The sequence below is a fragment of the Triturus cristatus genome, chromosome 4_2, assembly GCF_964204655.1.
Source record: "Triturus cristatus chromosome 4_2, aTriCri1.1, whole genome shotgun sequence".
In the NCBI taxonomy this organism is placed as follows: domain Eukaryota; kingdom Metazoa; phylum Chordata; class Amphibia; order Caudata; family Salamandridae; genus Triturus; species Triturus cristatus.
In genome coordinates, this window is record NC_140586.1 from 782,153,782 (window position 1) to 782,178,342 (window position 24,561).

Here is a 24,561-nt window from a genome sequence, read left to right on the forward strand (position 1 = left end):
TGTAATAGTGAAGTTCTGAGTACAAAAAGGGCCTCACTTGCTCTTTGTAAAATAGTGCATGAGAACTGGATAAACTCCTCAGCATGAGGAACTGACCAGTTGCTAGAGAAAGATGCTGACAATGGGATCTCTGATTTGATGGCTGTTGCATCCGGGACTAGATAACTCATTAACTATTATGATAGAATGCTGCAAGCTAAATATAACAAGCATTTGCAATGCAATAGGTCTCGCATTTACACGAGTTTAAGCTATTGGCATTGTAAATGACAATGCCTTCTATTTCTGTGTTAAAAACGAAAACAAATATAAAAGGCATAGTCATTTGCAATGTCAATAGCTCAAACTCATGTAAATGCGAAACCTATTGCATTGCAAATGCTTGTATGCTAGTGTGACTGAAAAATTGTGGGAAAATGTATCTATCCCTTAAGGCCATACTTAAACTTAAAGAGTACAAACATATTTTGTGAAACTTAAAGCAGAAAATATTTACTATTCAATGTATTGTAAAATACATATGTTTGAAGACTGGCTAGGCAGCTCTTAAGCAACGTAGAGCAAATGTCCACCGCTGTAATGTTATTTTATACTGTGGCTATTTATATAGCGCCCATTCATTTGGCCCCATAGCACTCCATGGCTCTTTGAATTTGTTTTACGGTAAATGTTTAGTGTTACAGCACACGCTGTTCCGTCAATTTCCACGCTGCAATTTTGTTTTCATTTTTGTGTCAGCCTACGGAGGATGTGTTTTATCACACTGGATTCAAGTCCGTCCAGAGCAGGCCAACACAAATAGGTGCTGCAAATTGGAGAACGAGTCCTCAGGCGCCATTTTATTTAAACTAGTGTTTACATCAAACAATACATCCTAAGTGCTTCATGTTAACTTCGGACAAATCATTTGCCTGGGGATTAGGGTGTAATGCCGCTGAAACGCAATCCGTCTGTTGATTTTCTAAACTGCCAAACTAAACAGTATAAAATAGGCATGTGTAAAAAAAAATATGATTAATGAAAAGGCGGCCTAAATTTTAATACACTGATATAAAGCAATACAAAAAGGCTGCCTTTCTAAATGGCTTCCAGAATTATAGCTCCCACAGTATAGAAAAGCTCATTTGGGCGAATCAGTCGAGATTATTACTCTTGGATGCTAATGGGGTTTAATGGAGCATAGGTTTTTAGTCGTTTAACTTGCATACACCAATTACATGCCCTGTAGCTAGCAGAGGTCTAAAATTATGCAAGGTGCAGTCAACATGTGATTTTAGCGTAGCTGGATCCTGAACTGTTAGTGCAGCATTATGTAGTAATCTTTAAAAGAAATGTATTGACAACTCTTTCCTAAATTACGTCAGGATTTGGGCATCTCGGATGGCTACAGAGATACAGAAGGCCGGTAACATTTTTTGCTTTTCTTCATAAACAGTCTGATGGTGTCCTGGCTTCGGTATGCGGAGAGCCACCAGGGATTGTGAACTTATCAGTCAGTTTGTGACTCCTTTGTATCTACATGATGCAGCTGGTTTTAGAGCTGGTTCAGGGTGGCACGGGCATACGAGGTGGTGTGATGTGGTCATATTTCTTCAAGTCCTTGATGGGGTATGCTGCTGCATGAGTGGAATCTACAAGGATGCAGGGTCGGCACTACCACCATCCAAATACATGCTTAAAAAGCGCTTAAAATGCTGCTCTACAACAGTGAAACCTTAAACACCAAAGTGTTAATGTTCTATTACCGTTATCGCTACACTAAAATGTTTATTTTGCCATTACCACAAGGATGAGGCAAGTGCATCTGCCAGTAATATCATCAGACTGTATAATGGGTGCTCTTGGTAAGACATCTGCCTTCACTGGGATCAGGTGTGTTGCGTTTTCCTTAACATCAGGAAGCCCTGCTTAATAGGAACTATAGAAACATTACGATGCCACTCAATAGATGCCTCCAGAAACATTAGGTGTTGTTCAATGTGTGTTTTCAGAAATATAAAGGCTAAGTATGTTTACCGGGAAACATCGGGGTGCTGTCAAAAACATCAGATGGTTGCAGCTGCCTGATAAGGGCTCCCAGAACCATTTTGGGGCTGCAGTATTATGGTGTTTCTGCTCCGTACGTAGAGTTATCAAGCCAATGTTGCTCGATGAGTGCTACCACGGACTGTGGATGCTATAAGTACAACTACACCAAGATGGGGAATTGGATCTTTCACTTTACAAAGTGCAGCTGCCGTCTCGGTAATGTCCCAAACATTAGCTGCTAGAAATGAGTGAGGCGCTTCTGTGGTGTTGCGACTAAAACAGACAGCCTCCTAACGTCAGTGTATTGCTCTATGGCTGTTGTTAGTAATATGTTCTAGGAGCATTTTTTTAATCACCCAGTAAGAAGCACTATAAATCAGCAGCCTGGTGTAACAATATTGCGGGCAGCTAGTGATACATGACGAAAAAGAATTTAAAAAATACCCCGACTGCACCAAGATGTTAATGGGAGTCCAGGACTGAAAAACTCATCTTAACCCCAGTCACTGCTTCAAAGAATTCACCCCAACCAGTCTTTGCTAACCCACTCTTCCCGCGGTGTTGTTCCTCATGAAAACTACTGCCACCACTTTTCCCTGAGCGGGCCCCAGCACTCTAGCTCGCCACCCTGTCCCGGGCAACACGTAGTTTATGGATGCTATAGGCGTGTTATGGATGTTATTGGCTGTCTGAATGTAGGGAGCGCGTGCTGTGTCCTAAGACAGTGCAGTGTTTAGGGCGTCCACGTAAGCCGCAGCCCTTTCTTCTGGGCCGGAAACAAAGGCTGTAGGAGTGGATGTAAATCCACTCTGCTGTGTATCAGGAGCCTTCACCCGGCGTCGATGTATAGTCATGAGCGAGGAAACATGAAAATCTGCTGCGCGCTGACAAACACACGTGCTGAAGACAAAGTTGAATGGAAGCACAAGTGATTATCCTTACCGTTTGTCTGATCGTGCCTTTACATTTATTTACATGCGTTAGAGGTCATGCGCTGTAGATGATATGAAATGAAAATACAAGCGATAATCCTTCACGCTTGGCTGCATGCTGTTAATTGAAGATGGGTAAGACTTCCCTTGAAATCGGAACAAGCGCGTATGAATCAAGGCTCAGCAAAATAAAAGAAAATCAAAGGAGGTAAAAGGCTTGAAAAGTTTGTGATTAAACGTTGCAGTTTAGAGGCAAGCGCTGCTGTGATTTGCATACACCTTCATGTCACCACTGGCCATATTGGGCGCTTTCTACATATAAGACAAGCATTGGCCGCGCAAAACGCGATTGGGGGCAGGGAGAATGAAGCGCGAGTTCTGATAAACTGGTGTGAAATAGCAGCAGGGAAGGGGGCTACGAGGGGCTACGAGGGAGAGCGACTTAAAGCCATATGGCTGCTTTGCGCGCGTGCACGCCTCATGCACTGTAGCTCTATGCCAGGGGAAGCACTTTCAAAAACCCACTTACAAAATGACTCAAAGAGACTGCTTTCGCTGTCTCAGTGAGACCTAAAAATGAATAGGTTAGAGGACAATATGAATAGGTTAGGGATGTGTGCTGAACAATTGTGGTGTATCTTGCTTTCATCATAAATTTGTTTTTGACTGCTGGGATGTGATTTATTGTGATGAGAATTGCTGGTTACCTGATCCACACAAGAATAGCAGTTTATACATTACACTAGACACTATTCAGTTTTCCTTCCTTTTAGAAACGTCAGAATTTTCTTGGGATTCTGGAATTCTCCAGTGTGACAGGGTACACAGCAAAAGTTTTCATATACTGTTTTGGAGAATATAGAGGCACAGCACTGAATGCAGGTACATATTTCTGAGCTAAAACACTTTTAGAGGATGTTTTAAAACACTGCATAGATTCTACTACTTCAGAAGATGTGTATGCATTGTAAGTACCACTGGAAGAAAAGAAGAATTAAAAAGGGCACTCATGGGGTCTTGTCGTCGAAGCACAACAAGATGGGGGCAGAGGCTTAGCTCTCCCATCACTCCCAGAATATACCGACGGCTTCTCATCAGTTTGAAAGCTTATTGAAGGTGCACAGTGAGCTAGAGGCGTCAGAACATCGGGGGAGCGGCGGGATCTTTTTCTGTTTCTTAGATCTTTTTCTAATTGTAGACCGTATAACATGAATAATCTTCATATTGTATACTGGAATAATAAAGGTTTTCTTAATTCCACTATGAAATAAGAGTTATGACCAGGGTCAAATGTCAGATTGCTCTATTGCTAGAAAACCATCATTCAGAAAGGGATGCAAACTCTTCAAATAAATATTAGGTTGGAAATGTTTCATGTTCTACACATAACAAAAATAGTGTTATTGATGTATACGACTTTCTTTTTTCTCTGTCCTTTCAAATTACATACTTGCCATAATTTACCACTGGTTGAGGTCTGCATCAACATAATGAGGGACTCTAATTTCTAATATAGAAAAGGATTATTGTGGGTAATTGGACTACAACTTCCTCCACATAAATTGGTTATATCCGAAATTCCATACTCTTTGTTCCAAACTTAATCCCTTATTGGCCTGTTTTGCATTTTCTCCCTTAACCCCTCAGTTACAAATTTATTTTTTCCATGCATTGTAATAAAATCTGACCTGAAAGTCACAATTTCTTTGCAAATATGCAGAGGAGGAAAATATTACTTAACATGGATCACCAGTTGCCTTCTACCCCAAAACATTTTGCCTCTACTATATCCTTGGATATACCTTGAAAAGAGCAAACTGGTAATGTTAATAAAAGGGTAAAAAAAGATCCGGTATCTCCATGGAAACCTCTGTTACCTTTACAATTGGAGGATCCAAATTCTTGACCCTGTATACTGATACTGAAGTCAAAGATGAAGAAGGTAGATGGCTCCTTCTGACTCCGTAATTAATAATACACTGTATTCTATATGCAATCTTTATAGTCCCGCTGGTGTCTATTTCCAATTTTGGGGAAAATTTTCCATTTTGTTACGGTCTTGCTCGAATGATAACCTTACTGTTGGTGGGGAGTGCAATCAACTCATGGATTGAAGTTCCAAGTCTAAATATATCCCTAACAAGATGCAAACAAACTTTTTTTAAAAAATAATACTTTCTAGGGGGTTAATTTATGTATGGAGGTCTTTCAATCCTGAGAACATGGAATTTAATTATATATATTTTGCTGTACACCAATTCAAATCTAGGAATAATTATATATTTGCAACCCATAATATCCTGCAATCTTTGACATAGGCTGAAATTGGTTCCATCCTCATCTCACATCACATTTCCAATGAATGTTTTGATACAAATTTAAATACTGGTATTAACATGAATTTTGTTTGGGATGGTTTTAAGGCAACTGCCAGAGGATTTATTATTGATTATGTGGTGGCTAAGAAAAGGATGGCTCTTAAAGAATGCTCTATTTTGCTGAAAGGTATCAAAGACCTTGAACATTAATATTTTTCTTCCAACCACAAGAATGCATGTGCCCACCTTACTAAAGCAAAGCTAGAGTTTAAAAAAAAATCTAAGGGGGAACGCATGCAGAACTCCATTAAATATGAACACAAAATATGATGGGGGATGCGGTAAAGCAGGTAAATTATTAGCAAACTATTTAAAAGTTGACAAAACTAAAATCTAAAATAAATGACATCACTGATAAAATGGCAATAGACACTATACAGACTTAGTGATTCTAGACTGCTTTCTTAATTTTTACACTCAATCATATACTCTAGAATCCTCACCATCATTAGAGGTGTTAGGTGACTCTGTTAACTCTATTGCAAAAATGAATGATCAATCAGTTGGGGTTTCTTCATTATAAAAAGATATCTCAGTCGCTGAAATTACAACGGCTCTCAGCAAACTACCTATAGATAAGGCTCCTGGCCCAGATGGTTCTTCAGCGGAATTCTACTCCCAATTTTCTACGATACTTATACCCAAATTATTATTACTTTTCCAATACTTTCTTTCCACAAATGCAGCGCAAGGTACCTTGCTGGAGACTGTAGTTTATCTGATCCCTATAAAAGAAAAAATATTTACTGTTTGTGGAAGTTATAGACCTATTTCACTAATCAATACTGATTCTAAGATTTTTGCGAATATTTTTAACCTGTAAATCAACCACTTTATTCTGTATCTCAGTGGTCTTGAGCAATCAGGATTTGTGAAAGCCGGATATATTACTAATCATTTCAGAACTATTTTGGATATTATTCACTTGGCCCCAAAAACTACCTCACCTGTTGCAGCTATAACTCTTGATGTTGAGAAAGCATTTAACCGAGTTAATTGAGACTGAGGCTCCCTGTTTTCCGTTTTTAATGGTTTTTACAGATGAATACAGACAGAAACTATTTATTTTCTTGTCTTTATTTATTTTTAAATGTGGATAAAAACGGAAATTGGGTGCTTTTTGAGTGATTCTAACTACACTTTGCCATGACTGCCATGTCAAGAACTGTGAAGATTAATAGGTAAGAGGGTTAAAAAAAGGAATTTTAGTAAAGAGGCTTAAACAGCAGTAGATATGCAAAAGGCTAATACTGAAATGTGCATATTTGTATACAAGTGCATTGATTTATCGTCTGTGGGTGTTCATATCACTGAAACCTGGCAAGCATTCAAGCATTACTGCATATTTATTGATTAAATAAATGTGGAAATATACCAGTTTCAGATTTATTTTTTCCACTAAACCCATAATAAATATGGATAAATACAGATAAAGTTGACAAAAAATAAATATGGATAAATACAGACGGAAATGTCAAAAAAATAAATTCCATAAAACTGGGAGCCCTAATTGAGACCTAATAATTAGAGCTTTAGAATTTCATGGCTTTGGTCTGGAAATTTTAAAATATAGTGGTTTACTTCATTCCTCACCTACAACCTCTATTTTCTTAATGGCCTACAATCCTCATATTTTAACTTGCAAAGAGGTGCTCGACAAAGCTGTCCTTTATCTTTATTACTTACATTTTGTCTCTGGAGTCTTTTTTGGAAAAGATACATAGCTCATGCAACTTTTTAGGTAAAAATCACAAAGACATTGAGGATAAATTCACTATTGATGCTGATGATGTCCTTTTTATTTCTGATCCTCAATGTAACAGTCCCAAATGTTTAAATTTAAGGAATACTCTGCAGTCTCCGGATATAAATGAAATTTTGACAAATCAGAAGTTTTCCCTTCTAATAAACAATGTCACAAAGCGATGTTCCAATACTCTGGCTTTACTTGGACTCTTACACACACCAAAAGGAGACTCACAGGGAGTTAGAATACATAATAATGTATTCTAACTCCCTGTGAGCCTCCTTTTCTGTAAACATTGCTAAAATTAAACAAAAAATACTAACTCTTTCTGAAAAATGTCCCCCTCTCTTTCTATCGTAGTGCTTTTTCCTGATCTTTTTCTGTCATGGTGGGCTGTGGAGGTCATGCCCACCGGACTGGGGAATCTTCAGGTCGGCAGATTTCAGCTCAGTCAGCCAGGCACCTGCGCATTTAGTGCACGTGCATCGCCTGGCTGACTGATGAGATCATAAAGCTTGTCTGTCAGGCTGACATTTGCTCAACCTGACACACTTCTCTGCTGTGTAAACCCATTGCTGCATGGCCATTCTAAGCAAGTCAGATTTATGTGGCTAAAATTACAAACTGCAAGGAGTTATTCAATGATGGGCACTCCACCCTGATGCAAGTTCTGCTTCAATCCTTAGGTAGAGCCTTGCTCAGTACAATTCAGGATAGCAGTGGATGCCGTTGTAGGTTTATGGTTGAGGGTGTACTTATGTACCTAACCCTTTCGGCATTGTCTTCTAACTTTCTGCCTTGAAAAGGTAAGACGTAGTCCTTACTCTAAATGTATTCACATTTCACCTGCATTCCTTCAAAACTGGTTTCGCAGCAGGCTTTTGTTTTGCTGTTCTAATGCCTTCCATGTAGTGTTTCCTCTAATGGTGGCTCAGCTGTGTTTGTGAAACCATTAAATCACTATTTGAACTTACCTTGAACCTGCAGCAAAGGGCAGGAACGCATGTGAATGTCTTTGGGATGCATTTTCTGGTGAAAATCTCATTGGATCAAATACCTGAAAAACAAAAAGCAGCCGTAGTCATAAAAACAAGCATTTGCAATGCAATAGGTCTTGCATTTGTGAGAGTTAGTTATTGACGTTGTAAATGTCAATGATTTTTACCCATTCTTTTTTGTTTGGAATGTAGTGGATGTATGTGGTGTGCAGTGGATTTTTGTGGGATGGATTGGAATTTTTAATAGTGGAATTGTGAGTGGTGGAATTGTGTGGTGTGGAATACATTTCTGTAGTGGAATACTGTGGCAGGGTGTGCAGTGTAATTATGTGGATGGAAAATATGTGGTATTGAGTGTAGTGGAATTATGTGGAGTGGGATTGTGTGTCATGGAGTGGAATTATTTGGAATGATATTTTGTGTTGTAGAGTTTACTTATGTGGTGTTCTGTTGAAATGTGTGGCATGATGTGGAATTTTGAGGTGTGGGTTGTGTAATTGTGCTGTTGAGATTAATTATGTGGTTTGTTGTTGAATTATGTGGTGTGGAATATAAATGTATAGAGTTGAATTGTGTGAGGTGGAAGTGTGTGGCATTGAGTGAAAACTATTTTGATGTAATTATGTGGATTTGAATTATGTGTTGCTGAGTGGTATGTGGAGTGTAATTCTGTTGAATGGTGAATTGTGTAGGGCTGAATTGTGGAATTATTTGCCATGGTGTGGTGTATAACTGTGATGGGTGGAATTTTGTAGCATTATTGCACAGTTGTATTTTGTGGAGTGTAAATATGTGTCTACTGCACCACATTTGTACAACGCACTTCGTCCTTCTTTAGGCTGGTGCTCCCCGGTCTAGCACTGCGTGCCTACCCTTTCTCGCCTATTCATGCTCCACCTCCCTTGCTCTGCCATCTGTATCTGCAGGCACTGGCTCCATTGCATACCCCATGAGGCTGCTCCGCTCCCTCTTTCTCCAGGTTGCCTGCTCCGTCATAAACACCCGCTATTGTCCACTGACTGTTTTTGCGGCCTTGCGCATCACTCTTCCTTGTACTGACAGAGCATGACTGACACCATATGTTGGACCTGGAATATCCGCGGTCTTAATGACTACCGCAAGGCCCGGCTTATTAACTCCCACCTACTCCGGCACAAAGTGGACATTTGCCTTTTACAAGAAACCCACCTGCTACCTGCGACTTCTGCTAGACTTAAGTCCCGATATTGGGGAGAATCGCACTCCTCTTTCTATTCCAACTATTCCGGGGGAGTGTCCATTTTGATTTGCGGGGGGATCCCGTGGCACACAACTCAGGTACTCACTGACCCTGACGGATGGTATGTTATCTTGCATGGCACCTTGCTGTCCCAACCATTGACGATTGCGGTGGTGCACGGCCCTAACATGGACTACCCTGATTTCTTCACGCATATCTGGCACCTTATCTCGTCTTTGGGTCCTGCTGCACTTCTCTGGGGGGGGGAGGAACTTTAATATTACACTTTCTGCAGTCCTAGACCGCTCTGGCCCCTACACCTCCCACCCACGCTCCAAGGCTCTCCTTCAGTCCATACTCATCGACAACTCTCTGTATGATGCGTGGCATCACATGTGGCCCGAGGCCCGTGAGGGAACTTGCTTCACCGGTGCCCGTGACTGCTGGTCCCGTATTGATCTTTGGATCACCTCTCCTGATGTCCTCACCTGGCTAAATTCCGCTATTATTATGGCGCGCACTTTTTCTGATCTCGCGCCAGTCCACCTTTGTCTTCGTCTTCCTCACTTTCCGCGGTGGGCCTTAACTTGGCGGCTCCCCCCGAATGCTCTCCGAGACACCGTCTTCCGCGAAGAGATTCAAACCGCAATCTCTAGCTATTTTGAATCAAATGTAGGCTCTGTAGATTCGCCATCTATTTTGTGGGAGGGTTTTAAGACTGTGATTCGCGGCGAGTGTATTTCTAAACAATCTGGAGTTCTTCGCTCCATTCACACCACTTTAGATAAACTAGAATAGGAGATCAAGGCCTTGGACTCTGCTCACGCAACCCGCCCCAGCTCTGGAACTCTCGCTCGCCTGCGTGAAAAACATTCGAAATTTGCTGAGGAAGCCGATAGAGAACACTCCTTCCTTGACAGAGAGGCCCGCGCTTGCCGTTTTGGCAAGGGCGATCGGCCTGGCAAGACCCTGGCCAACCTCCTTCGTCCCCCCCGTGCTGCATCGTATGTCACGGCACTCCAGGACGGCGGCCCTACTCAAACCACCTCCCCTGAGGAGACGCGCTTTATGGAATATTACATGCAACTCTATACCGCGGGCTCCACCCCTTCGCGTGAGGACTTCAACCAATATTTTGACACCATTGCACTCGTTTGGCTCGAAAACTACCATCGTGAATTTCTAGATGAGCCCCTCTCCACCGCTGCTATTAATAGCTTGCTTGGCGATAAGGCCCCTGGATTAGATGGTCTCCCCGCCTCGATCTATAAGACCTTTGCTCCGCTTCTGGTGCCGCACCTGGCCGCCATGTACAACGACTCCTTCGAAAATGGTCTCCTCCCGCCATCGCTCAGTGAGGCAATGATAAAGCTTCTCCATAAACCGGACAAACCTTCAGACTGTCGTGATTCCTATCGCTCCCTTTCTCTAATTAATACGGACAATAACATTTTTGCACAGTTATTAGCCTCACGTCTTCTCCTCCTCATGCCCCTAATCGCCCTCCCCGATCAGTCCGGTTTCATTCCTGGCCGCGCCACATACCACAACCTCCGGACCATATTCTCTGTCCTCCATTAGATTATTCCTAGCCTCCCTGCAGTGGCTGCTCTTCTCGATGCCACCAAGGCATTCGACACCCTGGAGTTGCCCTTTTTGTTCTTTCTTCTACCACGACTCGGCTTCAGTAACATCTTTATTCGTAAAATCTTACTCCTCTACACCCGCTCCCCTGCCTGCCATCGAATTAATGGACTAATTTCCGATCCCATTCCAAATGAACGCGGCACCCAACAGGGGGGCCCACTCTCCCCTATGCTCTTTGCCATTGCGATGGAGCCTCTCGCTGCCAGACTCCGGCAACACCATACTCAGAAGGGCATCAGCTTTTTGGCCCGCACCCTCTTGGTCTCCATGTACGCGGATGATATTACATTGTATGTCCACCACCCCTAAGAAAATCTCAGTCCCCTTGTGCGCGAGATAATACGGTTTGGTGGATTCTCCGGCATACAGGTGCACTGGAGTAAGTCAGTTCTGTTCCCTCTTACTGATGCCACCAGGTAATTCATCCCGGACTTTCCTCTTGTATGGGCTTCTGGCCCTACTCACTATCTAGGTATTTGGCTGAGCAGGGACATGGACGACTTTTGGAGGGCCATCTTTTGATGTGCGGTGGACTGGCTTGAGTCCAAAATACCTCACTGGAACCGGCTCCCCCTGTCGCTGGCTGGTCGTATGGCCATTGCTAAGATGGTAGCCCTCCCGATATTCCTTTACCTCTTTTTGAATATCCCTATACCCCTAATCGCCGATTTCTTTTGTAAGATCAGCTCCCTGATCATATCTCTTGTCTGGGCTGGCAAAATACCCAGGATTGCATACGATATCCTTACCCTTCCCATGTCAGTTGGCGGCATGGACGCTCCCAATTTTAAGCTTTATGCCTTAAGTGCCCAGGCCAGCTTTTTACATTTCTGGATTCACCCCACCCCTTACCAACCGCATGTCGCTGTTGAAGCTGACCTTGCAGCCCCTTGGCCGATAAACACCGCCCTGTTTGCCCCAGTCAGAAACCCACGAGCTGAGGTGGACACGGTTGAGACCTTGCGCTGGGCCTGGTTGGGACTGCGTCGTCTTGCCAACGCTCCGATGCTATCGACTAATACTATGCCGATCGTACGTCATCCTGCCTTCCCTCCCCTCCAACCATCTGGCATGACCAAACTTGCCGCCCGCCTGGGGCTGGCGACACTGGCGAATCTCTACCCCGGAAACACGTTCTATTCTCTCCCTGCCGCCTCTGGCCCCATGGACACACTGCTCTTTTATCAGCTGCGGGCTATCTGTAGGGAGTTACATCCCACGTTCCCCTAGCATCCACCTTTGATGTCCTCTCTTGACTTCTTATATTCATCTCCCACTCCCCGGAAATTGGTGACCAAACTATACACCCTTACGCTGTCGACCACCTCCATCTCCACTGATCGCGCCCGTGTGGCATGGGGTGAGGATCTCGGTGTGGACATTTCCCAAGCAAATTGGCTCTATTGCTGCAACCAGACGAAGGAACTATCTCCCAACTATCGCCTCCGTCTTATACATATCAAATATTTACATAGGCTCTATCGCACCACCGTTCAGCTACATGAATTGGGACTCATCCCTAAGGATAGGTGCTCGCGATGCTCTGCTCCTGCCACGGACTTTTCTCATCTTGCTTGGTTGTGCCCAAGGGTGTCGGACTTCTGGCGAGAGGTCTGCGCCGCTATTACTGAAATCACCTCTACACTGGTTCAGCCCAACCCACCGTTATGCCTGCTGGGCTTTGTTAAGTTTTGCCCGGACGCCTCTCGCCGATTGGTCGCTATGCTGCTCGCCCTTGCACGGTGTAGGGATGCTACGAGATGCCAGACCCTTCTCTCTGAATTCTGGGACCTCATGCCTGCGAGACCTCGCCCACTCGACATATGGGGCGCCCTAGTGACATACCTTCATGCCCGTTCACATCTGAGCCAGACTACCTCTCTCGCGCTCCCCGCCGGCACTCTGCCCGTGGCGGCCGCCGGTGTGGGTCAGTAACCACCTCCTTCCCTGCCCTCATCCCCACCTTGCCGGGCCAGCTTCTTCCCCTACAGTGCTGTCATCTCAACCTACAGCTATATATTAATCAGTGGTGCTATTGCCGTACTGTACAAGATATTGCTTATTTCGGATTGGTTTTTCCTATCCTCGATGTACTCTGCAAATGATCTAATATGTACGGTGTTCTGCTTTGATGCAAAATTGTATTTTGGTAATGCTAACTTGTCAATAAAGGTTTTGGAAAAAGAAAAGCCTAATAAGAACAATTGTTAGATTCTATACAGGTGCAGGTGGCACTCTGGGTGGTAATATTTTTTTAAGTCCTTCCATAAAAGCTTTAATAACTGGGACTTTGGATAAGGACAAATGTCTGTTTTACAGGTTTGCAGCTACTGCTGCAAGGTGTAGTCGAATTCATGGGTAGGCTACTTGTTGTAGATGAAAAAGATAACAGATAATATTCTGAATAGATGCATCTTAGGGCTCTATTTTATTGTTAATAATAGCAAACCTTTTCTACTTTGCTGCATAACATGATCTAGTGGTAGGCTTCCTTGCTTCTTTAAGATTGTCATACAATCTGGTGGTAGAGTTAGATATCCAAACTCTATGACTTCAGGAGCCAGATCACTAGGTTGAGCTCCTTGGCCTTTGGATTTCTACTGACAGTTCTAATAATGTGGTGAACCACGGATGACGAGCCCACATGGGAGCCAATAGAATCAGTGTGAGTGATGTCTGCCTGAGTTACCGAACCAGAAATGGTAGGAGAGGGAGAGGCGGGAGCGGAAGCAAATATCCCCGACCAATTCATCCATAGGCCATTGCCTTTGGATAGATGGTGTGGGAATCAGGAGGCGAAGTTTGGGCATTTTGAGTTCTGTGCTGTGGCGAAGAGGTCCATTTGTGGGAAACCCCATTTCTGGAAGACATGTGAGGAGAACCTGGGGATGCATTTCCCATTCGTGTATTTGTAGCTGCATCCTGTTGATAAATTTGGCAAACTGATTATTTATTCCTGGAAGATGTTCTGCCAGAAGATGAATTTTGTGATGTATCACCCAACGTCAAATAGTCTTATAGAGGTGAGACAATTGTAAAGCGAATGTCCCACACTGTTTTTGTACATAGCACATTGCTGTCATATTGTCAACTTTGCCTACTAGGTGAGGCTGAAAAGCTTTTAGTGCTAACTGAACTGCTAGAAGTTCCAAGTAATTGATGTGGAGACTGCTCTGTTTGGTGTCCCATAAACCCTGAATTGTCATATTTTGGAGATGGGTACCCCAGCCTGTGAGAGACGTGTCTGCTGTGAGTATGACTTGTGGAATAGGGTCGATGAACAGCTGCCCTTTTGACAGGTTTTATGTGTTCCACCACTGCAGAGAACAATAAATGCAGCTGTCTACCAACACTAGATCTGTTAATTGACCCTGTGCTTGACTCCACTGTCGTGCTAGACATTCTTGCAGTGGGCACATGTGTAACCTCGCATGAGGCACTATGTGAATGCATGATGCCTTCATTTAACTAACATCTGCATGAATGTTTTCACTGGTAGGTGCTGGTTTAACTGAAACTGCAGTTAGGTATTTTGAAAATGTTGAATCTTGGCTGCATTGGGAGAAGCCAGAGCTAAATGAGTGTTGTGCGTTGCTTCAAGATATGTTTGCAATTGTGAGGATTGAAGATGGGATTTTTGCACATTGACAGTGAATTCTAATTGATGAATAAGGTTTATTGTAGATTGGGTGTGTTGTACACATTTTTTTTGTGTTTTGGCTTTGATGAGCCAATTATCCATGTATGGGAAGACATGGATTTGTTGTCTTCTGAGATGAGCTGCTACTACCACCAGACATTTTGTGAATACTCTGGGTGCAGTAGTCACTCCAAATGGTACTGAGTTATTTGCAATGCGCTGGATGTATAGGAATATGAAAGTATGCGTTCTTTAGGTTCAGGGTAGACATAAAGTCACCGTGTTGTATCAATGGAAGGACCTGTTGGAGAGTGACCATAAGAAAGTGCGCTGATAGTATGTACAGATTTAGAGGCCTTAAATCCAGTATTGGTCTTAGAGACCCATCCTTTTCGAGAATCAGGAAATATAGTGAATATACTCCTAACCCTAGATATTGTATTGGAACAGGTTCTATAGCGCCTTTTGCTAATAGAGCTTGTACCTCTTGTTTGAGTAGATGTGTGTGTAGTAATGACAGCTGATGATTGCGAGGTGGAATATTCGGTGGATCGCTGGCGAGTTCTAGGCAATAACCATGTTGGATAATTTTGAATACCCATTTGTCTGTCGTTATTACTTGCCAAATAGGAAGAAAATGCTGTAGTCTTCCCCTAAAAGATGTAATATGATCAGGAGGAATGGCAGGTAAGTCACTGCTTATTGGGAAATGGAGTGGTACGTGATGGTGTACTCCTCCCTCTACCTTTGAAGTTGTTCCCTCTGTAGCTTTCTCTATAGAAGCCCTTGGGTGAAGAGGGCAGCACGTTTGTTTTATAGGAGGAAGTATTGGGATCTGAGGTATTGGTTTTGGATCCTCATCTACTTGAGGTTCAAAAAGGTGTTCCTTATCAAAAGGAACATTTAACATAGATTGTTGAACTTTTGGCTTAAATCCAGAAATCCTAAGCCATGCATGCCTACGGAGGAGAATGCTGGTATTAATTTCTCTTGCTGCAGTGTCAGCTGCATTTAGGGCACATAGAATAGAAGAATTTGATAATAATTTCCCTTCCTGCACTAGCACTTGTCACTTTTTTCTATGCTCTTCTGGGCGGTCCTGTAGAATTCTGTCTGTTTCATCCCAATGGGCTCTAACATATCTTGCTAAAAGTGCCTGTGTATTAGCAATGCACCACTGATTGGCAGTTTCCTCTGTTAACCTTTTGCATGATGTGTCAATTAAATAAGACTCCTTGTCTAGGAGGTGCATCTGCTGTTCTTTGTGAACTAGCTGTTTTGAAAGGATTTGATACTACTAGAGAGTCTAAAGGCAGCTGCCCTTTGATATAAATTGGGTCAGATTGTGGAGATTTGTACATTTTATTGACTCAGGGGTGTTAAAACACTTACGCGTACTGGGTCTTTAAAAATGTCATCTGTAAGTATTAACATACCCTTTAACATAGGTAACTCGTGTGTGGTTCTATGTGTGGAACCTAATGTTTCAAACAGGAAATCTTCCTCTAAAGATTCTTTATATAGATCAACTCCATAGTAAGAAGCTGCTCTTGAAATGAACTCTTGGTAAGCTTTGTTATCGTCAGGAGGTGAAGGCCCGGTAGGATAGAGCTCAGGATCCTTATCTCAATCCATGGATCTGTTTGTGGAAGACTATTATCATCTCCATCATCAAAGTCAGGTTGTGTATGAGGAGAACATTGTGGTGTAATCTGTAGGGGATTTGGCCCTGGTGATGGTAAAAGTGGTGGAGGGGATTGAGGAAGAGGATAAATAGGGCTTGTAGCCATGTCTTTCTTTTTCTTCAATGGAACTGTAGGACTTGTATCCTCAGTAGCCTTTCTTCTCTTGGATGGTGTATCATCTTTGGTTACAATGTGGCCAGTCTCTGGATTAATGTAGAGACGTTTCTTTTTGGGGTCCAACTTTTCCTTCATAATGTCCAAAATCAGTTACAGAGGGTTTAAAAGAGGATCTTTATCTTTCGGTGTCGAAGTTTTTGATACCCAACCGGACCAATTATTTTTGTCTTTCGGAGTCGAAGGTTTTGGCTCAGAAGGGGTCTTGTCTCAACTCGAGCCTGAGCTAGGATGGCTTGACATGTTGTTTTGGTGCGGGCCAAAAGCTGGGTGTGAAAACTGTCTCTCGGTGCCGACCATGGCCCAAAGGCAGTGGTGGCCCAGAAGCCTTGGGTTTACTAAGAAGAGTTTTGGTGGGCAAAGGGTTTTTTTTACTCACCACCCCCTGTCCCGCTGGAAGTTCTTTATACTGTAGGCCGATCTCGAGCTCAGAGTCCGATTCATGAATGGAGAGGGATTGTTCCTCTTCTGCTGCCGCTGCTTCCATCGCTTCTTGTTCTGAATATTCTCCAAAGGTATCTGGTGTGTAGTCGATGCTCTGTCTCTGCATATCCGTTTGTCGGGCCCCACAATCACGCAAAGTCTTTTTCGATCAAAAAGATCGACAAGTGCCACAATCTACCTCCTTGTGTTCTGGTGATAAGTACAAGTTACAGACTTCATGCAGGTGGGTGCATGGATACTTGGCGTGGCCCCGGGGACAGAACTGAAACGGAGTCCGTTCCATCAGCAGTACACTCGACGAGTACAACGGAGTGGAAGTCAAAGAAACGGCTAGGCCCGAAGGCAGCTCACGATGTCTTCTGGATCAAAGATGTAGTTTTCTCGCTTTTTTGGATACGCAGGAATAAAGGAACACGTACGAAATCAATACCAACGACGGTACAGTGGGTTGCCCACTGAGAGGATCCCAAAGAACGGTCTCGAATCATAGCGCCACAAACCATATCCAAACCCAATGGCAGAAAGAACACAATCTAACAATGGAGTCGATGCCCCTGTGCAGTATCACCGAAAGGAGGAGACACCTAACCTCTGGACTAGGAAAGACTTCTTTGAAGAAAAAAACCTTGCAAATATTATGACCCAACACTAGATGGTAGGAGTATGCAAAGAATGTGTATCTACAGCACACATGCCTCGAACATGTAGTATTTCATGCCATTATTTCCACGGAGATGGCTTCTCTCATTGGTAAACCTTTGGCAAATAGCAATTTATGTTCTCACAGATATCAGTCGAGTCAGATAGTACACTGCGTGAATTAGATTAAGGTTGTGTGTTATGTTTTTCCCAACCCTTCATTGAAAAGAAACCACTAGCCATGAAAACATTCAAAGAGCAAGGTAAATTAAAGTAATTTACATTTTTAAAGACACTTTTGTTTGGAAAACGGACCCTAAAAAAGTAGATAGCATCTGCACAAAACGTAAAACAATTAATATTTTCAAATGCAAACTTAAGCACTCACAGCATTTCAAAAGTCCTCGCGACCCCAATGACCATAAGTAATGCAGGAAAAGTAAAGGTGCACAAAATCGAGGTATTGTGTCACCTTTTTGAAGTGAAAAGTGCAAAAAAGAGCAAAATGGTGGTGGCAACCACACTTCACTAAGGTGCCCCAGGAATTTGTTAAGTAAAATTTCCACACTTCATAAATAGCAAATTGTGCATTTTTGTTAAATGTTTTCAATTAATCTATATGCCTTCTTGCCAAGTCACCCATGTCATGTTTGACAACATCAGCCAGTTCTGTCCTTTCAGCAACAGTAATAGTTTTGCTTTTACCATTATTAGAGTGGACATACGATCCCAGCACAACAAATTGTGCTGATCAGAATGCCTTTAAAAAACTCAGGGCTACCCTGTATTCCTCAGAACCTGGATTACATATGCATTGTACAAAACAATTGTTCTGATGGAAACAAATCTTAAAAACATTGGTACTTTAGCAACAAGAGAGTGGAATAACCTCCTCCCCAAAAGCAGTTTACCTCAGACAAACAACAAGAAATCCGAACATGTATGAGGTAATTCAATTGTAAAGAATCAAAGTTGTCATGTTGTTATAGACTTGTATACAGAACAAACCACAAGCACAAATGCATAGTGATGGCACAGTGCTCATGAGTTAGTGAAAAAGCAAAACATAAATTGACAAAGCTAGCTCAGATACACTTGAGGTCAAGAATGGCCCGGACTTCAGCAGTATACCTGCTATTCAGCTAGATTTAGATCAGCATCCCGTCTGGATTTTTTCTTAGTAGATAGATTGGTCGCTAATGGGCTTACAGAAATACTTTCTAACTCTTTCTCAGACCACTCTTTAGTCTCATTTATATTAAGGATAAGAATTACTCCGAAAAACAGGCCCAGATGGCAATTCGATAAATCCTTATTACAAGACTCTACCTGGATAACAGAAACTAAAGTATTTATAAAGGAGTTTTTTCAGTATAATGAAAATTCTGCATCTATGTTTATGGTATGGGAGGCATTTAAGTTGACCTTTAGAGGTCACACAATATCATATAAGGCTAGAATAAATAAACAAAGAAAAGATTCAAGCATTACAGAAAGAAGTAGAGAAAGCAAGACAAAATCTTGATTTAAATACTACGGAGTCCACTTTTAGAGTTCATCAGCATGAATTAGCTAAAGTAAAGGAACAGCTGAAGGATTTTTTTTTATTGGAAGAGATATCTGGGAGTAGGGCTTATCAACAGAAACTTTATGAAGAAAGTCAACAGATTGGGAGATTCTTGGCTTGGTCCACAAAAAGTCAGAAAGCAACCCAAATAATTCCCCAGGATAAGAATCCCTCAACTGGGATACTAATTGACGATAAACAAGCTATTTCAGAGGTGTTTCTATCACATTTTAACCAAATTTATGCGGAAACTCAGGGGGTAGACGTAGTAGATTTGTTGGGTTATTTTGAATTTTTGGATTTACCCCAGATACCCTCACATGGCTCTGAGATATTGAATAGTGTAATCGGGATTACAGAAATTCTAGCAGTATTAAAAAGTATGCCCAATGCTAAGGCGAGCGGTGCAGATGGAATCCCTGTTGAGGTTTTTAAGGTATTTCAGGAAGAAATCCTTCCTTTTCTGGTAAAATTGTTTAACCAGATAAAGGAGGGTTTGGATATCCCGAAAAGCTTTAAGGAATCTGTCCTAGTAATTTTTCTTTAAAAAGATAAAGTTCCCAGCGATTCCAATTCTTATCGCCCAATAAATCTATTGAATACGGATTATAAAATATTTATGAAAATTTGGGCAAAAAGAATTGTCCCATCTGTACAACAGGTGGTACATGAGGACCAAAATGGTTTTATTCTTGATCGATTGATGGCAGCTAACACATATTTCTTGTGACAATCGCCAGCAGTCTCACTGATTATGCCCCTTGTCAGGAAACCGGGAGTGTTTCCGCGTTTTCCCGACGTCAGGAATTCATGAACTACAAATCCCTGCATGCACTGGGGCGCATCCGACGACCCTGCCTATATAAGCGCTTCCGCGGGAAGCGGACGGTGCTTGTCAATCAGAGAGCTTGTGGATGTTTGTGGCGGAAGGAGTTCCCCGCCGGATTCCAGCGAGAAGCATTTCAGCAGCCATCCCTGTGACGGGCCGTGTCCCGCGTTTCCGAGGATTCCAGCGAGAAGCATTTCAGCAGCCATCCCTGTGACGGGCCGTGTCCCGCGTTTCCGAGGATTCCAGCGAGAAGCATTTCATCAGCCATCCCTGTGACGGGCCGTGTCCCGCGTTTCCGAGGAAGCCAGCCCAAGTCAGCGGCGAGAGAGAAGCCGAGGTATTTGGGACGGTTTATTCTTCAGCTTTCTGGTAAGCCACGAGTGTTGCTTTGTCAACACAACTTTATTGACACCGAGAGAGACAGTGCAATCTCCCGGATTACTTCTTCCCTTTTTTGCCTGGACATAGTGGGGTCGGTGTAAGTAGACACGGACACTGGTGCCTCTTTGCCGTCCTGCTTCGCAAACGGGAAGTAGTCACGTAGTCCCGAGGAAGGGAGTAACATTTAATTATCTCGAACTTTACTGTCGTGGTGACAGTGTACCTACGGAGGGCTCCCGGTTGGACCCGTTCCGTCATTGGCTTGTGGGGGTGAGAGAATATCACTCCCGGGTACTTTGTAAGGGACTGTGGAATAATCCAGGAAGGGGTGTGTGCAATTAAGGGAGAGTTCCGCAAGAAGACAGGTATATTTCAGATATCTCCTTTCAGGAGGGTAGGCGTAGTCCTGTGCCTTCACCACAATATACCGAGAGGTCTCCTGTTAACCGGTTCTCTCTCTCTCTCGTCCCATGTCTGCAGGTACTTATCTTCTCAGAAGAGATTCCAACCCCGACCTTCATCCTGGAGAGTCCCAATCCCTGGCCTCATCTATTTATGTTATCCACTTCCCTTTTTCCCACAGACCTGATCTCATGCAGTTAGGTTACCTTCCGCTGCTGGGGAGTAGGTATTTGGGAGTCAGGGACCTTCTCATCTATCGTCTCTGCTGGATTCTACCTTGCAGGTTAGTGGCGGGTTATTGGCTTGGGCGCTACTGACAACCTGGCAGCCCTGACAGATTGACAAGCCCACGTTTACACCCAGCCCAGACGATGGATACCAATGTAGTGCTCGCCTCTCTGCTGGACAGCCTGACGGCTCTCCAGCAAGAGGTTCAGACATCCCGACACGAAAATCAGAACATCCAGAGAGAAGTAAGCTCCTTGAGGAGAGAAGTGGCAGGTCTTTCTCGCAGGGGTCAGGGGGAGGGTTCGTATATTAGACCAGCAACCTTGCCCCCTCCTGTCTCTACCTCCACTAACCCGTCTCCTGTAGGGGGCTCTTTCACCAATCCTCATTCCCACGCCTCTACAGATACGGTTCCGACGGTCCACGTGGTACAGAATACCAGCATTCCGTTAGCCCCACCTGAACGCTTTTATGGAGATCCTAAAAAGTTCGAGACCTATTTAAATCAGTGTAGGCTTCATTTTCTCTGCAAACCTATAGTATTTCAGGGAGACGCAGCTAAAACGGCATTTATGATGTCTTACATGGGGGGCAACGCAGCCAGTTGGACCATCCCTCTGATGGAAAGAAACGATCCAGTCCTCCATAATTTTACGGAATTCTGCGTGGCCTTACGGAAACTGTTCGACAGGAAATCCCACATGCTGTCACTGGATCGTGAATTACTCACCTTACGACAGGGATCTCAAGACCTGCTGTCCTACATAACAACGTTCAATCGGTTGGTGGTGGAGACCGAGTGGCCTCCTGACAAAAGACTAACCCTGTTTTATCAAGGACTAAGGGGAGAGCTCAAAGATGTGCTAGCCCAGGTTGTGCAACTGCCACAAACGTGTGAAGAACTGATCGACTTAACCGTCCAGTTGGATCATCGTCTCCTAGAGAGAAAAGGGGATAAGAACCGAGGGGAAAATCGATTTCCCTATACACGGCCACGGAACGTCCCGGAAGAACCACCTAAATCCCCAGAGGGGGTGGAACCCATGCAACTAGGAGGTCTTCGAGGCCCTCTCACCCCAGAAGAGAGAGAAAAAAGACGAAAAATGAAATTGTGCCTCTACTGCGGCAAGAGCGGCCACTTCATACGAGAGTGCCGGGCTAGGACGCCAATCGGTAACAAAACACCAGTGTCTCGAGTACATGCAGCTATGAATCTGGACGAACCGACGGAAAACTAATATGTCCGAATCAGGTTGAGGTCTCTGGTTTGGACGTTCCTAGGGTCATGATCTCATCGGTAATAGCCAATACCCTGCAAGCAGCTGTTGCCCATTTGAATATCGGGGTATCTTTGTGGCTCACGCCCCAGAACTTGTTGGAAGTAGATGCGCTGTTGGATTCTGGAGCCACAGGGAACTACATAGACCAGGAGTTTGCCCGGAAATTGGGAATCTCCCACGAAATGAAAGAGATTCCGGAGCATATCAAGACAGTAGACGGAACCGCCCTTTCTTCCGGACCGGTAACATATCGGACACTGCCTCTGAGAATGACTATCAAGCCGGACCATCACGAGTATATCCAGTTCGACCTCATTGACGCCCCTCAATTTCGTCTAATCCTAGGAGTACCGTGGTTGACCTTACACGACCCTGACATCAGTTGGGCAGAGCGCACGGTGAAGTTGGCCTCCGTGTATTGCCAAGAATATTGCAAAAGTCGAGATAGTGAGGATCCTGAAGCAGGGGAAACACCGGCCGCGTATTTAGCGCTTGCCTGCGAATCAGAACAGTCCAGTCGCTCCAGCACCCTGCCGGATGATTACGGCATGTATCGCGATCTCTTCGATAAGCAAAAGGCAACTACCCTTCCGCCTCATCGAGAGTACGATTGCCGCATTGAGTTGATACCAGGGGCACCCATTCCCTGCAGTAGAGTGTACTCCTTGACTGAGCCGGAAACCCTTTATCTCAAGAAATACCTCGAGGATAATCTGGCCTCCGGATTCATCAGACATTCCTCCTCTCCCGCTTCTTCGCCTCTTTTCTTCATTCCGAAGAAGGACTGTGAAGAATTGAGGACGTGTATTGACTACCGTGCGTTGAATAAGATAACCATCAAGAACCGGTACCCACTCCCTCTCATACCGGTACTGTTGGACCAGGTAAAAGGGGCAAAATACTTTACCAAGCTGGATCTTCGAGGAGCCTACCACCTGGTCCGAGTACGAAAAGGAGATGAGTGGAAGACCGCTTTCAGAACTAAGTTCGGTCTTTTTGAGTACCTGGTGATGCCCTTCGGGCTCTGCAACGCCCCGGCGGCTTTTCAGTTTTTCATGGATGAAGTACTGCGGGGTTACTTGGATACCTTCTGTGTAGTATACATAGATGATATCCTGATACATTCAGCAACATACCAGGAACACCTAACCCATGTTAAAGCGGTGTTAGCAAGATTACAACAACATTCTCTGTATGCTAAACTAGAGAAGTGCCTCTTTCATGTTCAGGAGGTCGCATTTTTGGGATACATCATCAACGCCCAAGGATTTCAAATGGAAACCTCTAAGGTAGAAGCCATCACTCAATGGCCTACTCCCCAGAATATCAAGGCCGTGCAAAGCTTCCTAGGATTTGCCAATTTTTATCGACGCTTTATCCAGGATTTTTCAAAGGTGATCCGCCCCATCTCTGGTTTGCTACGTAAAAACGTTCCTTTCAGGTGGGGAGAGGAAGCTGAGCGATCCTTCCAGGAGCTAAAGGACAAATTCACTCAAGCCCCCATCCTACGACATCCTGATACCCGGATCCCGTTTATACTGGAAACGGACGCTTCACAACACGCCGTGGGAGGGGTACTATCTCAGCGTCATCCTGAAACAGGACAAATACATCCAGTTGCGTTCTATTCCCGAAAACTTACTCCGTGTGAAGTCAATTACACTATTTCAGACAAGGAACTCCTGGCTATAAAGAGAGCGTGTGAGGAATGGAGACACTACCTCCTGGGGGCGCAGCACACGGTAGAGATTTACACGGATCATAGGAACTTGTTGTTTCTGAAGACAGCCAGAGCACTGACCCCTCGGCAATTACGCTGGACCTTGTTCTTCTCGGACTACGATTTCGTTATCAAATACCGGCCCGGACCCCAAAACGGGAAAGCGGATGCCCTTTCTCGCATAGGAGAATCAGACAACAACATCTCCCCGAACGTAGATCCACCGTGTATACTCACCGAGAACAAGCAACCCCGACCTACGATAGCTCTTCTCACCTCTTCAGACTTCATCGAAGATGTGAAGGTGTCGTTAGCAGAGGTCGACGTACAAGCCTGGATTCAAGAAGAACCCGAAATCAGGTCGGAAGTAGAAGAGTTGGCCTATCGCTACCAGGCGCTGTACATTCCTCATCCCAGTCAACAGCGACAGGTTATGCAATGGGCTCACGACTCTGTTTTGGGCGGACATCTCGGAACTTATAAGACTATCGCTTGTGTAGAACGATCTTTTTGGTGGCCAGATCTGAGAAAAGACATTCATGACTACGTGAAGACTTGCGCTATTTGTGTGCAAGGCAAGGCCAGACATGTGAAACCAGTAGGGCCACTACGGTCCTTGCCTA

General features: G+C 43.9%; 1 protein-coding gene across 3 annotated transcripts in view; it reads right to left on the reverse strand.

Moving 5' to 3' along the window:
- Window positions 1-24,561, reverse strand: part of LOC146835042 (cytochrome P450 4B1-like) — a 438,175-nt gene that overhangs the window by 56,871 nt on the left and 356,743 nt on the right. For all 3 annotated transcript variants that reach the window (XR_014960677.1, XM_085602703.1, XM_085602704.1), the window contains one exon: window positions 8,060-8,142. Coding sequence is in view for 2 of the 3 variants with exons in the window: in XM_085602703.1 (XP_085458829.1) it covers window positions 8,060-8,142 (83 nt within the window). In the remaining variant the exon portion in view is untranslated. The remainder of the gene's footprint in view (window positions 1-8,059; window positions 8,143-24,561) is intronic.